The sequence below is a fragment of the Rana temporaria genome, chromosome 2, assembly GCF_905171775.1.
Source record: "Rana temporaria chromosome 2, aRanTem1.1, whole genome shotgun sequence".
In the NCBI taxonomy this organism is placed as follows: Eukaryota; Metazoa; Chordata; class Amphibia; order Anura; family Ranidae; genus Rana; species Rana temporaria.
This window is the reverse complement of record NC_053490.1, coordinates 351,005,742-351,022,135: the sequence shown is the minus strand read 5'-3', so window position 1 is coordinate 351,022,135 and position 16,394 is coordinate 351,005,742. Positions and strand designations below refer to the sequence as shown.

The window sequence follows — 16,394 nt, the reverse complement described above, 5'->3', positions numbered from 1 at the left end:
TCGCATGTGGTGGCAGGACCATCCCAAACAACCACCCGCCACATCTCCAGCCCCCCAGGGTCCTCCAACACCCTCTCCAGTCCCTCCCGTCCCATCTCCCTCATCTCCAGCCCCTCAAGGTCCTCCCCCTATGCAAGGGCCCCAGCCACTCCTGTCCCCAGGAAGGCGACCCGTAAGACAAGGGGTGCGCCCGAAATGCTGCAACAAAATCTGGCCAGGCAGCAGGACCAGCAGAGCCGCCATATTGGGGAACTAGTGGTGGAGTTGAGGCGCCTATCTGACAGCCTGGCCTCCTCGGGAGCAGTACCGGATGTCATCCAGGATGTCGCTGTAAACAGTGCAGCAACGGTCACCTGCAGACTACCACGGCTGAACTTGTGGGGGAGGTCAAGTGCCTTACAGTGGCTGTACAGGCCCAGACAGCTTCCCTGGAGGCTGTGCTCAGCCGCATAGCAGTGGCTTTGGAGGGCAGACAGGCAGCCAGGGAGGGACCAGGGGATGCTCCTCCACCTGATGCCCCACCTCCCCCCCAACTGAGGCTCCCCCCAGGCAGGTGAGGGCCAGGAGCCTGGGCACCAGGCGTAGCCCGCGCCGGGGCAAGTCATTTTTTTTTGCAGATATGTTTGCTCTGGTTAAGAGTTTTTTTTTCTGTTTGCTCTGGTTAAGAGCTTTTTTTTTTTTTGGCTGCACAGTAGTGCAGAGTACTGTGTGAATGGTGTGTGAATGTGGGGGGGCAACACTCCTGCCAGTAAGGGGTGTCACCCTCGGTCGCTGGGGATAAGTTCTCCCCAGGTCCGTATGAATGGACAGCAACATCATTGGGGCCTTGACGCGGCGTTGCTGCTCTTTAGTACCGTGCGGTGTACTTTGGTCTAATCCAATGTGATGTGGATGTGGGGTGTGTGTGCTAGGGACCACAGTGGTGTGCATGCGTGCATTCTCATTGTGCCATGATTAATGTGTGTGTTTAACGTTTAAAGATTCGTTCCACGAGACATCGCCTAACTGCTGTACCATCAGCAGACGGGGTAGCCTCGGTCAGGGGGGGACTGTGTGGTTCGGGGGTCAGGTCATCACGTATGTCAATCTCCAGGCCCTTTCTCATGGCGAAGTTGTGCAGCATGCAACAATGATGTCACACAAAGTTTGGGGAATACAACAGGGTACCCCCAGACTTATCCAGGCATCGGGAACGGGACTTCAGGAGGCCAAATGTGCGTTCCACCACTCCACGGGTACGTGCGTGTGCTTCATTGTATCTTCTCTCTCCTCTGGTTTGGGGATTCCGGAATGGAGTCATGAGATGGGGTCCAAGTGCATACGCCGCGTCACCTGGAAGGGAAAAGACAGGCGGATGTTAGTCATGCATGTGCCCCTCGTGATGTCTGCATCATGGGGGGGGACACACATGCCTGACACCCATGTCACTCACCAACCAGCCAGCTGTCCCCATACATGTTCTGTTCAAATTCTGTTGGGATGGGGCTATGACGGTATATGTAGCCGTCATGGCTGGACCCTGGGTGTTTGGCACGGACGTGCCATATGAGGTATTTGGCATCGGCTATCACCTGTACGTTTATGGAATGCCAATGCTTCCGATTGCGATAAATGTGCTCTGTGTCACGGGGGGGGGGCTGTAGTGCCACATGGGTGCAATCAATGGCCCCCACGGTGCGTGGGAATCCGTCAATTAGGCAGAAATCACGCATTGCCTTCTGCCGCAGGTCCTCCTGGGTGGGTTTGATGATTTGGTTGGCCATGCGTCTGAGGATTGCGGGGACAACCTGGTGCACACATCTGCTCATGCTGGTCTGTGATATCCCAGCCACAGCTCCACTTTTGCGCTGAAAAGAACCAGTGGCAAGGAAATGCAGTGTTGCCAGTACCTTGACCAGTGGCTGCACTGCATGTGAGCGGTGTGTCTGGCTGGTGATGTCATCCTGCAAGGCTCTGGTAATTTCCAGGATAGCAGCAGGACTGAATCTGAAACGGCGATACACCTCCAAATCACCCATGCCAAAGAGGCTAATGCGCGGTGGGTATATCCTCTCCCGGGACCTCCTCCTCCTCCTGCTTCTACGCGCCTCTGCACATACTAGTAGTGCCAAGACCATGCCTGCCCCTGGCATGTTGGCATACGAATGTGTTGTTCTATAAGTGTGGTTGCTCAGCTCTTTCGGGATGGTGCTGCTGTATTTGCTTTCAAGCTGACTTACTCACGTCTGGGGCAAAGTTACCCCTGCTTTATGAGGGGTAACTTTAGGCCGGCCATTCGTCTTACGCGCACCGCACGTAGGTTCGGGAATCAGCGCATCTACATCATTTGCATATTTGAATACCAATTCAATGGAAGCGCAGGATGCCATCAGCGAAAATATGCGCCTACGCTGCGTAAACTTAAACAAGTTAAGATGGACGGGAGAAGCCTTGTTTCTGGCGTATCTGGTTCTGTGACTATGGCGCATAGATACGACGGCGCATTTTTACACTTACGCCGTGCATCTTCATATACGCTGGCGTATCTTCTTTGAGAATCTGGCCCACAGTCATCAAATGTAGACAGACTTGTGTCTAAAGTCTGTATATTTATGTAAAATTTTCATGAGTGATGCAGAGGCTAAGGACGTTTTTTTTTTTCCTTCCAAGTTTAAAGCGATTGTAAACGATCACCTTGTAAAACAACCCATTCAGTTTAAAATAGAAATGAAGGCAAAACATTGTTGTATAGATATAATATATACACACACCATGTTGCCTTTTTTTTTAAATAAGTGATCACATTCCTTTTGTTCTCAGCTGCATAAGAGCTGGGGGGAGGAAAAACAGCAGCAGCAGAGTGAGCTTCCCAGTGAATGGCAATGCAGCGGGGGCACTTTAGGACAAGTGTGATTATTGGAGGAGAGTACACCATTTCCAGCATAGACAGAGAACTGATCACAGTGTGCTCTCCTGCTTAGTGTTGTCAGTTTGTAATAGGAAAGCAAGGGAACTAGCAGGAACACCAGGGATTTTACACAAAGGAAGCAATACAAAGAGAGCAGGATACTTTCTCATGCAAGTATATAGTACAGCAGACACATATCAGGAATATGAAGTGTTGGGGGTTGTGACAGGGGCACTTTGGGTGGGGGGTTTGTGGAACTCAGCTTACCCTGGAGAGCTCTGAAAACTCCATGTCCAGCTTCCCCAGACCCTCTTGTCTCCAATAGAGGCACAGGGTGACCGAGAACCCCACTATGATGTGTGCTAGTCAGACGCAATGTTGTATATATGTATATATTGTGTGTTGTCTCATGCTGTTGTGTACTACTTGATGTGATAGTTTGGGGTGTGACTGTATTCTATTGTGGCTGTCTGCCTCAACTATTATGGGACAGTTTAACCCGCCCTGTATTCCAAGGGTGGGGGGGGGGGGGAGTGTTTTGAAGTTCGATATCTGTGTACCATGTGCTCGAATAAAGCAGTCTGCTGGATTTTACCCTACACTGAAGTACGGCTGGTGACTGGGGGGCTAAAGAGTCTTGGATAGTACTGGTTCTGGACAGTGGAAGCATTTACAGTGGACCAAGTTTTTTTTTAGGACAATGGTTTGCCACAAGGGTAACAAACGTTTTAGGTTCACCTTTAGGCTCCATGCACACTGTAAGCTATAAAAAACGCCAGTAGCGTTTTAGTGTTTTTGCAATCGCGTTTATTAAAGTTTTTCAGTGTAGCTTTATTTCTTTTTTTCAATGGATAAAAAAATGCTTAAAAACGCTGGTGAGCAGCGTTTTTGAGCGTTTATTAGCGTTTTGCGTTTTTTTACTGCCGAAAAACAGCACTTTAAACACAAATTTCTGGCGTTCAGAAAAAAGCCCATAAACTCCACTGCTCATTAACACTAAAAAACGTCCATGTGTGCATGGACACATAGGCTAACAGAGTGCAGTTTATGAGCTTTTAAAAAAAAAAAAGCCAAAACGCCAATAAACTACAGGTTTATCAGCTTCAGTGTGCATGGAGCCTAAAAAAAAGAAAAGCCATGTTTTTGCAGGTAAAAAAAGTGCATTACTATTTTTTAGGAGCCTATAAAAGCATTGTACCCGTAATCAGCAGATCGTGGGTGCAGTGTCAGTCTTCTGCAGACTGTCTGTGTAGCCTTCTACCTATGGGCAGGCAGTTACTTCAGTCCAGGAAGAATCAAAACTAAGAGTGTGCTCCCCAGCGCTCCCTAGATCATTAGGAACTACAAGCTGTTGGCCACAAACCATGTTGGTACTTGTAGTCTATTCATGCACAGAACTTGGGAGTGGGAACATTTTACATGTACTGCCATAAAAATGGGTGGAACATGCAAAATATGTTCTCAAAGGTAAAATATAGCCTTTAAGCAGTTCCACTTGCTGATGACGAATATTTATTTATTTATTTTACTCACTTCTATCTGGCTGTTACTAAGCAGTTTTTGTAATCTGCCTAGTTTCTTGTCTTAGGTGGTTCAACTTCCTGTCCTAAGACCTATTGCCTCCTGGGAAATGACACATTTCCCAGAAGTCTCTGGGCATTACTGTGCCTAAAAGAAAAAATGCCCAGCTTCACATGCCCACACATATGATGGATACGGCCACAACATGAGCTGGAAGATATAAGGCAAGTGCTTGCAATGATTTCTGGAATGATTGGGGAGCTATCAATATGTTTTAGGGACTACTTAATGTGATTAATTTTACTGTGCAAAAAAAATAAAAATATATATGCCCGACACCCCTGAAACTCAAACCTGCAGAGATTTACGTTACCACACTCAATCACCTCTGTGCTGCCCCCTACATACAGCAGCAATATCAGCCCAATAAATGTTCCAGATCTACTATGAAAACTTGTACAGACAAAATGGAGATTTTATGTTGGGTCACAGTTTAGATTTCTGCAACATTATATGACATTGTTGTCATACCTTTACTGAGTACATCCATTTTCTGGGTTGTTACATGCCGCGCTCCTTGATGACCAGAAGGCTTGAGTTCATCTCCTTCCTCTGAAATTTGATCTTTAGACATGACATAGTTAGAAAAGCCACTAACAGGTAAACATTCTGCAAAAAAAGGACTTGTAAAACAATTGTACCCACCATCATCATCCTCATCATCATCTGTTGCATTAATAACTACAGGTGGGTGAGTGGGACTGGGGACATTTTCTACAGCCTCCTTTGTTTTGACTCCATGTAGATGTGTGGTAGAAGCTGCTGTAAGCTTGCTTGGATTCTGCGAAATCTGTATATCCATCTCACTTGGTTCAGTCTTGCCTATTTCTGCTATAACAATGGGACATGGTCAGGATCAGAAAGAAAAATAGATTTTTATTGTTACTGACCATAAAATCCCTTTTTCCAAGTTCATTGACAGACACAGAGAGCTGTTCTGAATCTTGACCATAGGATTATAGCCCCACCTAAAAGAGTAGGACACCAGGCAGAAAAGAACATAGAACTTCCTATGGGTAGTCCTAGCTGGTAGTCCTAGTCCTCTCTGCTATAGGCAATCCAGTTCATAACAAAATCGGTGTCAGAAGTACAAACTCTAAGGCTTCATTCACTTGGCGGACTCCGTTGCTACGGAGTCCGCCTGCTCCCGTCGGCTCAGCGGGAGATCAGTCCGCAGATCTCCGCTGAGCCGACGATGACAAGCTCCTCTCTGCTCACTGAGCGGGGAGGGGCTTGTCGGGCACCGCTGTGTCCCTATGGAGCGATCTGATGAAAACGGACAGCATGTCCGTTTTCATCAGATCTTACCCGATCTGATCCGCATGGACGGATGGGGACGTGGCCCCCATACGTCTGTTTTTAGCGGGGTCGGATGTCAGCGGACATGTCTCCGCTGACATCCGACGCTCCATAGCGATGCATGGAGCGGCCGTTCAGGTCCGCCGACAGACGGACCCGAATGGCCAAGTGTGAATGAAGCCTAATAGAGGGTGGGTGCTGTGTCTGTCAATGAACTCAGAGAAAGGGATATTACAGTGAGTTACCAAAAAAACCCTGTTTCCTTACGTTCATTGACCAACACAGCTCTTCGGAACCTTGACCATAGGGATCTTTCAAAGCAGTGGCTCCACAAGGGGTGGCCAAACCCAAAAAAATAGAATTTTTATAACAGCTTACCTGTAAAATCCTCTTCTTGGAGTACATCACGGGACACAGAGTCTAGTAATTACCAAGTGGGTTATATTCCACCTTCAGGTGCTGGACACTGGTGTAATCAATTAGACAGGAAGTTTCCTCCCTATATAACCCCTCCCATACTGGGAGCGCCTCAGTTTTTGTAGCAAATTGATGTGTCCCAATATCCAAAAACAAGGGGTGTGGGAGCTCTGTGTCCCGTGATGTAATCCAAGAAAAGGATTTTACAGGTAAGCCGTTATAAAAATCCTATTTTCTTTATCGTACAGTCTAGTAATTACTAAGTGGGACGTCCCAAAGCAATGCCTACTGAGGAAAGGGAGACACAAATAATGCAGATCGCCGTCAGACGTGAGGACCTATACCTTCAGCATACTGCACCAAAAAGCGGCATCCTCTTGCCGTCTTACATTTACCTGAAAGAAATTAGTGAATGTAAGCACCGACGACCAAGTTGCAGCCTTGCAAATCTGAGTCATAAAGGCTTGGTAACGCACCCCGCATGAAGCGCTTTACTATCCTGGCAGGGTGCACTCTAAAAGAAATAGGGGGAAACCCTCTCTATAAACCACAAGCCTGAATAATAACCTGATGAATCAACATTGAAAACAGTTGATTTAGAAGCTGCCTGCCTTTCCTGGGGCCTCCTGGTAGCGCAACAACATCAGTTTTCCATTTCCATATCCGAGCAGGCGCTTCAGATAGAGTGAGAACAGTCAAGGTCTAACGAGAGAGTGTAACCATTTTAATAGCTGATCTGAACACTGCCTGCCCATTTCTAGGGTCTTCTGGCAGCACAACAAAATGTCGGTTTCCTATATCTGAAACCATCAGATAGATTTTTAACTGCTCTCATCTATATTGAGAGAAAAGCAATAACTTCTCTTTCCGCAAAACAAGGTTCTGAAAAAAGGAAGGCAACAATATCTTAATTCAAATGAAAACTAGGAATTCTAGGAAATAAGGCTGGATGAGGATTTAACATCACCCTACAAAAGAAAGTTGCCAATACCGAAACTCTCTTGCGGAGGCTACCACAACCGAGAACACCAATTCCCTTGTTAGAAGGATGAAGGGAAATATGGTGCATCGGCCCAGGGTGTGGAGTGTCTTGCTCGCCCCCTCACTTGAGGGGGGAGGAGGCGAGCAGGAGAGTCAGGACTCCCACTAACACACAGCTCCCTTCTCTATCTGCAACGTAGAGAGCGCCCTGACTCTCCTGCTCGTTCCCTCAAGGGAGGGGGCGAGCACGACACTCCACACCAGGGAGAAAGCCTTGCATTACTGTGTGGAGTTACAGACAGAAGAACAGGAAGTGAGGATTTCTCAGAAGAAATAAGGACATTTAAAAGCAAAATCAAAGGATGAGGTAAGTGATGGAGGACTGCACTAATGTAAAGGAAGTTATTTAGGAAAAAAAATTGTACCTTTACAAGCCCTTTAAACACTTGAATGTGACCAAGCATCCTCATGCGACTATGTAAAAAACATGCATCTTTATGTGATCATCAATAAACATGTTCTGTTACTTGTTTATATCCCACATGTATTCTGAACATTCCAAACTCATGTATTTTATGCAAACCTGTGGACTGGTAAAGAGGAAGTTATCCTCTGCAGACGTGCATTTCCGCAATCATGCGATATAGCTGTTGTGCGTTAGCAATGTGCATTAGCAACTGTGCATCCCACAGTTGTGCGTTTGGCTAGCCTGAAGCCAGCACCAGGATGAGGACCCTGTGGAGTTTTTTTTGCAACCTATACCCTTCGGCTAGAGTCTTTAGAAAGGGGAAAAACAGCTTATGCGGGTGCCCGACCAGCAGAAATAAACTGCTACAGTAATGGATGGGGTGGGAAGGTACAAGCAACCTATGGAAAAAAAATGTATTTAAACCCCAAGGAGGAGACAGAGGCTTTGGCCGTCTAGGCTGAGGGTAAGTTATATGCAGTATGAATCTCTGAAAAAGACTGTAGCTGCAACTCCAGAATTTGTGACTGCACCTGTTCCCTGTCCTCCGACGGTGAACTTTCATCCTCAGGTCAGGACTTTAATCCTTTTGTTTGAGGAGGGAAAGGGGCACACCACCATTTTTGCTTCTTGTGAGGATGCTGCCCATATAGCAGTTAACCTCTTATAGACCAACAAATGCAATGCAAAAAAAGTCCAAACTGACATATGCAGGGTGGCTGAAATGTTGGAGGAGGCTGCAATGCCTGACAGGGCCGATGGCTCAACCTGTGGGCTGCCTCAAGTCTCTACAGGTGAGGATGGTATCATGCAAGCATGATTAGGGCCAGCAGATTCAGGTGGTGATACCCTGGCGCCCTTTTATATTCCTACCCCTGAACATTTTATACAGGGAGACAAAGTCCTAAGCTAAAAGCAGAGGAACTTAACACAGGTGTATCAACAGCTGAACTTAGTCTAGCAAAAAAACAATGGCCTAGATTCACAGAGAGCGAGGCAAGCATTGCATTCAGCAAGCCAGTGCTCCCAACGCTGTGTCAGCGTGGCATGGGGTTCGAAGGCGCACGCCGGTGTAGGTGGAAGTGGGCGTGACCCCAGACAGGTACGCCGGCGTGGCGCAGTGTTTTACGCCCGGCGTATCACGAACTGCGCATGTGCCATGACGTGGACGCATGCACAGCACCCCCCTGCGCCTGCTCACAACCATGCCGGCACAACCGCCTAAGCTACGCCGGATCACCGCGTACGCCGTGAACATAATGTACGCCCAGCGAGACACACGTCCAACGCACAGTACGCCGGCTTGTGTTCCCTGGTGCAGACAGTGACAGTGAGAAGGAGAAGCGCAAGAAGATGGATGAAAGGGCAATCCTGACCACGGCCATTGGGAAGTATGATACGTACCTCCACGGAGCACAGAGCGGGAGGACAAGCAAGGCCAGGAAACTTGAAATCCTGCAGAAGGTGAACCTGGAGCTGAACACCCTCGGACACAAAACCCAAACATGGAAGGAGGTGCTGAAGAAAATTAAATGACATGCGTCGGCGTGTCAGCGAAAAGCTGGCGAAGGTGAAGAGGCACCTCAGGGCCACGTGAGGCGGATCAGCTAGCAAGTTGAAGCTGTCTGCTGAAGAGGAGGTCATAGCCAGCTGTCTGGCGCAGGAGCAGGTGGAGTGCCTGGAGGGATTTGACTCCTGCGAACACGACTTGAAGAGGTAAGTGTGTTTCATCCCCCATCCGATGTGGAGCATATGAGGGGGTGCAAGGGAACATGTGACAAGTGTGTGGGCCCACCAACATGTGAATGCTGTGTGTCATCCACAGATGTGCTGGAGGGAGCTGGGCCATCATCAGCCTCTGGACGACCAACGCCAGGCAAGCAACAACATGTCCATTGGTCTGACCCCCTGGGAAGCCCCGAAGCTTGTCAACATGCTGTGGCTGCAGCAACGGTGGAGGTGAGTGTACACACAGGTGCATTGGAGGTCGTCGTGGAGGAGCCTGTGGACATCAAACAGAAGGACTTCCTGTACCTCGATTAGGAGGTGACCCTCTGCGCCGGACCCTCCGAGACAGTGGAAGTCGCAGACCTCATAACGACATCGACGCCCATCAGGGGAACTCCCCCCAAGGGCCACCCCGGCAAGAGGGACACCTTCAAGGGACACACCGGCCAAAGGGACGCAACCCGACTGCAACTCCCAGGAAGGCCCTGAGCAAAACCAGGGCTGCAACCGGATCAGTCCAAGAAGGGCTCGAGAGAAAACAGACCCGCCAGACACAGCACATGGAAGACATTGCCATCGACCTCCACTGTGTGGGTGACAGCATAGCCTCCTTCGTCGGGTCCTTGGAGAAGGCAGAGGCTGAGTTCACACAATGCAGCAGTGCCTCAAACAGCAGGCCGAACACACAAAGGCCATCTGTGACTGCATGTAGGAGGTCAATGCTAACTGTGCAGCCATGGCCACATGCCTGTGTGACCAGTCACAGACCCTGGATGCCATGTATCACCACATGGTAGCAGGGGGTCCCGCAAAATCTGAGGACCATGGGTCAGCCATGGACATGCAGGTGACCCAGCAACACAATACTACGTCCATTGAGCAACTGCAAGCAAAAGCAGCAGGGATCGTAACCGAGGTTAGGAGCCTGGGCGGAATCGTGCAGGCCAACACTGCTGCCATCCAGTTTGAGGGACGCCAGAACAGGCGTCTGCAGTGCCAACACAACGCCAGACAGAGGCAGATGCAGGCGGAAACATATGGCGTGCTGACCCGCATTGCCATTGCCTTGGAGGGGATGCAGGCAACATCTAGATCCATTTCCAGGAGCAACAGCCCAGGGGATGAACAGCCACGGGATGCCCCACCCGAGTCATCGCCACGACACCTGCGGAGCAGATCGCTGGGCATGAGGCATGGACCGCGGGAGGGCAAGTGACTGTCCCGAGGACAATGGCACCACGAGTGTAGCTCAGGGTCTGAGCATGTTTTATTTTGGGTGACATGCACAGAGGCATGTAACGTGCACCTGTAAGGGCTTGCCATGGCGGACATTGGCATGGTCCAATATGTTTTTTCTTTTCACGGACCCAGACCGTGGGACATGCGTGTCACCCTTACTAATGTCACAGCAACATCAGACTGCACACAGTCAGGAGTGCAGAAGTCTCTACGGTGACTGGACACCGGTTTGCAGGGGCAGGGTTTGCCCGGTGATGACAGTGCTACGGTGTGACTGGTGTGTGAGGCCAATGTGTCCAGACAGGCACAAGGCCATTTCTGCCAGCACTGCGTGTCAACTGGCAGGGGTCACCTTGGATCGTCGGGGAGAGGTTATCCCCACGACCGTGTGGATGTGGTATGAATGTACAGCAACATCATTGGGGCCTTGGAGTGGCGTTGCTGCTCCCAAGTCCCGCGCGGTGGACTTGGGCTAAACCAATGTGGTGTGTGTGAGCTAGGGACCACAGCGGTGTGCATTGTCCGTGTGCCATGATGAATGTGTTTGTTCCTGCAATTCAACGTGCAAAGATGCGTTCCATGAGGCAACTCCTGACTGCTGTTCCTTCAGCAGACGGGGTAGCCTCGGGCAAGGGGGACTGTGTAGTGCGGGGGTCAGGGCATCACATATGTCAATCTCCAGGCCCTTTCTCATGGCGTAGTTGTGCAGCACGCAACATGCACAGATGATCTGTCACACAAAGTTTGTGGAATACAACAGGGCCCCCCCGGACTTATCCAGGCATCGGAAACGGGACTTCAGGATGCCAAATGTGCGCTCCACCACTGCACGGGTGCGTATGTGTGCAGCATTGTATCTTCTCTCGCCTCTGGTTTGGGGATTCCGGTATGGAGTCAGGAGATAGGGCCCAAGTGCATATGCCGAGTCACCTGGAAGGGTAAAGACAGGAGGATGTTAGCCGTGCATGTGCCCCTCGTGATGTCTGCATCATGGGGGCGGACAGTCATGCCTGACACCCATGTCACTCACCAAGCAGCCAGCTGTCCCTGTACACGTTCTGTTCAAATTCTGTTGGGATGGTGCTTTGACGGTATATGTAGCTGTCGTGGCTGGCCCCGGGGTGTTTGGCACGGACGTGCCATATGAGGCATTGGGCATCAGCTATCACCTGTACGTTGATGGAATGCCACTGCTTACGATTGCGGTATATGTGCTCTGTGGCACGGGGGGCTGTAGTGCCACATATGTGCAATCAATGGCCCCGACAGTGCGTGGGAATCCGGCAATGCTGTAGAAATCCTGCATTGCCTTCTGCCGCAGGTTCTCATGGGTCGGTTTGATAATGTGGTGGGACATGCGTGTGAGGATTGTGGGGACGACCTGGTGCACACATCTGCTCATGGTGGATTGTAACATCCCAAACACGACTCCACTTGTACATTGGAAAGATCCACTGGCGAGGAAATGGAGTGTTGCCAGTACCTTGACCAGTGGCTGCACTGCATGTGAGTGTCCCGTCTGGCTGGTGATTTCATCATGCAGGGCTGTGGATAATTCCAGGATGGCATCAGGGCTGAATCTGAAGATGCGGTACACCTCCGATTCCCCCATGCCGAAGAGGTTCATGCACATTCGGTATATCCTCTCATGTGCCCTCCTCCGTGCCTGTTGACGCAGTAGTGCTATGACCATGGCTGCCCCTGGCATGTTGGCATACGGATGTGTTGTCCTGCAAGTGTGGTTGCTCTGCTCGTCCGTAATGGTGCTGCTGCAGCTGCTCTCCAGCTGACCTGTAAATGTCTGTTGCCGGGTTGCAAATCATTTATGGGGAATCATTTTACGCCGGACGTACAACTTACGCGCATCTCACGTAGCATGCGCCGGGCGCACGCACGTTCGTGAATTGGCGTATTTTCCTCATTTGAATGTTTGAATGGCTAATCAATGGGAGCAGCACTGTGCGCCCAGCCCACATTTGCGCCCACCCTATGCAAGCTACGTTGGCGGGGTGTAGCCTGTTATTAGGCGCATGTTGGTTCGTGGGTCCGGCGCACATTGGCACTTAGGTTGGCGTAACGTGCTATACGTCGGCGTAAGTGCTTTGTGAATCTGGGCCAATGCCTGCTAATCTGCACAGCTAGATGCTGACTAGGCGTCTTAGGTATGTCTGTATCCAACACACACAAGGTGCTTACGTGCCCCAAGCTGCTGTGTCCCTCTGGTTTAACAGAGCTTTGACGTCTGGGCTTTTTTGAAGGGCCCGACCTGCGCCATGAGCAGGCGCGCACGTGGCAACTACATCGTCCCCCCACCTACAAAAGTGCGCCCCACGCACGTGTAGGGAAATGGTGGAGGCGAGGGGAGAGAGATCCCCCCAAGGAGCGCTGTGGACCCGGACTACGAGGGACTCCCCCACACAACTGTGGCAGAGCCTGAAGCGGAGGAAATGAGCCACTCAACAGATCAGCTGACACTGAGCTTTCGTTCCTGGAGAGCATGGTAAGCGAAACACCAGGTATGTCTATTACTGCCTCTAATGGCGGAAAACAGATAAGAAATGCAGCTACTCATGGAAGATAATCCTTAAGGTATTTACCTAGGATTGTCTTCACTTACCTTATCCCCGCCGCAGGATACTGCTGAGCACAGACAGACCCAATCTTCACCCATCACGGCGGGTTAAGTCAACAGACCTTTAGGGATCGGGATCCTAGACAGGGTTTCCACTCCCCTGGACCTGTTCCGCATCCTGACAGAAAATCTTTGGTATGTGGTTATAGCCCTCCGAAGAGAGGCATTACAGGAAAAAACCTTGTGCTTCGGATATGAGGCCCCAGGTACCATCCACTTTGGCCCAGGGCAATTTGGATGGATCTGGTCTTTATGGAGGCTATTTAAATCCAGCATGGATCCCTCCAGAGGAGCTCCTCAGAGCACATCTTCACTCGGGATCAACACCTTAAAAACTGGCAAAAAAACTGAGGTGCTCCCAGTATGGGAGGGGTTAGATTGGGAGGAAACTTCCTGTCTAATTGATTACACCAGCACCTGAAGGTGGAATATAACCCACTTAGTAATTACTAGGCTCTGTGTCCCGTGATGTACGATAAAGAAAAACACAGGAACAACCAGGCAAACAAGCCAACCACCCAAACAACCACTAAGAGGGCAAACAAGGAACCTGCAACAGTAGCCAGCAAAACCATGTGGCCAAAACGAGCATACAAAGATGTAAATACATCAACTTTGTAAAATGTTATAAAAGGTGTACACAGATGACCAGGTACCCACATCACAAACCCGAGACAGATACCAGAAGCATAGAAGGCACAAATCACACGAGTGGGGGGCAGGAACCATGCCCGTCACCATGGGCTGAACAGGAGCAGCTGGAATAGCCAGCTGGGATAGCTTCCACCCACCTTAAATGGACCTGGCAAGCAGCATCGACAGGGAAGGGTATATAGTTGACTAGCAGGACAAGGCCTCAGAACTCGCAGGTCCCATGATGACTGAGGAGTGCCCCCTCCTGTGCTGCCTCCAAAGCCATAGACCACTGGCATCATAGCAACATCTGACCAGGCCATAATGGGGTACTACCCACAACGGGCATGTTTAAGGTCACCAACAGCCCCGCAGTGCCACAGCCACAGAACCCTCAAGTTGCCCCCATGTGACCAAACAAGGCTCCGGGAGGGCTGCACCTCACCTTTCCAACCATGCAATGGCACTGTGGTGTCCCTAAAACCTGCTGAGGCTGCACCAACAGCCCCCTTAAGCGTACCCTTTCGCCAGACACATCAGGCACTGTGTAGCATACAAGGATATGGGACAGTAAAGGCTACAGCCCACAGTCTAAATGGCACCACCACCCTGCCTCAGGGTTTGACCCTAAAGGGGGGGGGGGAGAGGGTGATCGGTGCTGTGTAGATACCAGCTGGCCCTCCCCGACTGAGTTCAAGGGGCTGCCCTGAACTTTAACCAGGGGAACAGACAAGCTTGACTGCATGGGCATGCACTGCAAAAAACGTCCCCTGGGCCTAGGGGAGAGGGGTTCTTGTAAAGGGACCCAGATCCATGAGGAGGAGTTGACACCTCAGAACCGACCTCCCCAGGGAGTATTTGCGTCCCCACACTAAACCTGAGAAAGGAAAGGAGGAGGTATCTACTTACCAATCCATGCAGCACATGTGGATAAGGCTCCTTTGACTGAAGTGGGGGGCTGTCGGCCAAGGTAGCACTGTGACTCGCACTACAGGCAGGCACAAAATCATATCTGTCCCCACAAAATGTTTAACTTGCTGGCCGCCCCGTCCAGGATAAGGCACATAGCAGCCGACTGAGCGCTGAGCTAGAAGTTTGCGCGCACTCGTTTGCCAGACTGGGGTGGCCACTGGATGTATACTATCCAGCCTGTCACCCCGACCTGGCTGTTGACTGAAGATCTACATAGAAAAACAATCTCAGGAAAAAGGGAAGAAAAGAAGGCTATGGAACCAGAGGTTCCAGCAGGGAGCTAGTTTATACTTGTACACTGAAAGGTGTAGTCCCTCACGCTACCAAGTGAATAAATAACAATAATAAACAATCGTGAAAACTGCTGCAGGAGCCAAAGTGTACACAGTGCACGATAAAATATGTGATCAAAGTCCAAAACTGTTTTCATGTAAGAATCCATTTGGCATTTGAATACATTTTTAATTGTTTTACACTACGGGAGGGGAGGGGAGGGGAGGCACTATCATAAGGTGTTTACAGGGCTGGTCCAGCATTATTCAGACCTGAAATCTTTAACACATCTGAGAATCGGAAATTTGGAATGGTCAGTCCACCACAGGATATCCATAAAACGTATTTAATATCTTACTAAGGTAAGAGTTCTGTGAGCATTAAGCACTTAAGCATTGCGTGAATTCAAAGATTTTGCCCAAAAGAACTCTCTATATATTTTTCTTTGAAGAATCGTGTCACCATTATTTGGAGTATTTGCAATATTTTGGACTTTGACCACATATTTTATTGTTACACTTGTGTTAGCCGTTTTAGCACATTGTAAAATCGAATTGACTTATTTATGATCACCATTATTTAGAAAGTTGCGCTTATCATTTTTATCCACATATACTCGTACACTAGGCAGAAAAAAAAACTGGATTGCCTATAGCAGAGAGGGGATTTTATACGATAGGACTGCCCATAGGTGGTGTGGTGTTCTTTTCTGCCTAGTGTCCAACTCCTGTAGATGGCACTATAACCTTAAGGTCAAGATTTAGAAGAGCTGTGTCGATTAATGAACGTAAAAGAAAAAAGGGAGTTTAGGTGAAAATGTTTATTTCAATATTCAAGAAAATAAATCAGGGCACAGCAATAAAGGAACAGCAAATCAGAATCAATGGCTATCGCCCATGACATGACATATATAAATCAAAAGCACATAGTCCAAACAGAGTTGTGTTGTACTAGGTGGACCAGGTTGGACAAAGGCATCAAATCCGGTCCGGAATGCAAGTAACAGAACATAATGGGTAAAACATATACAGCTAAAAACATAGCATGGACCATTATCTAATCCAATTTAGTGGATTTAGAACATGAAGTCAATCTGACATTATATAAAATAGACAATATTAACATCACTAGTACAGGTGGGGGAAACAAAAAAAGAGAAAGGGAAATGAAGAGAAGAAACCACAAGGAAAAATAGAAAGGAGGAAATGGATCAAGGAAAGTATCACATTATTAGTCGCATGGCATGGAAGAGGGGAAAACTAGGAGGAGGGATATCAGAAATAAGG

At 49.2% G+C, this 16,394-nt stretch overlaps 1 protein-coding gene across 1 annotated transcript in view; it reads right to left on the bottom strand.

The window, feature by feature from the left end:
• The window catches only part of ZC3H11A (zinc finger CCCH-type containing 11A), an 810,109-nt gene that overhangs the window by 509,492 nt on the left and 284,223 nt on the right, over positions 1-16,394 (bottom strand). Inside the window, exons 5-6 of the mRNA XM_040337594.1 lie at positions 5,114-5,299; positions 4,940-5,032 (exon numbers count right to left, since the gene is read on the bottom strand). Coding sequence (XP_040193528.1) covers positions 4,940-5,032; positions 5,114-5,299 — 279 coding nt within the window. The remainder of the gene's footprint in view (positions 1-4,939; positions 5,033-5,113; positions 5,300-16,394) is intronic.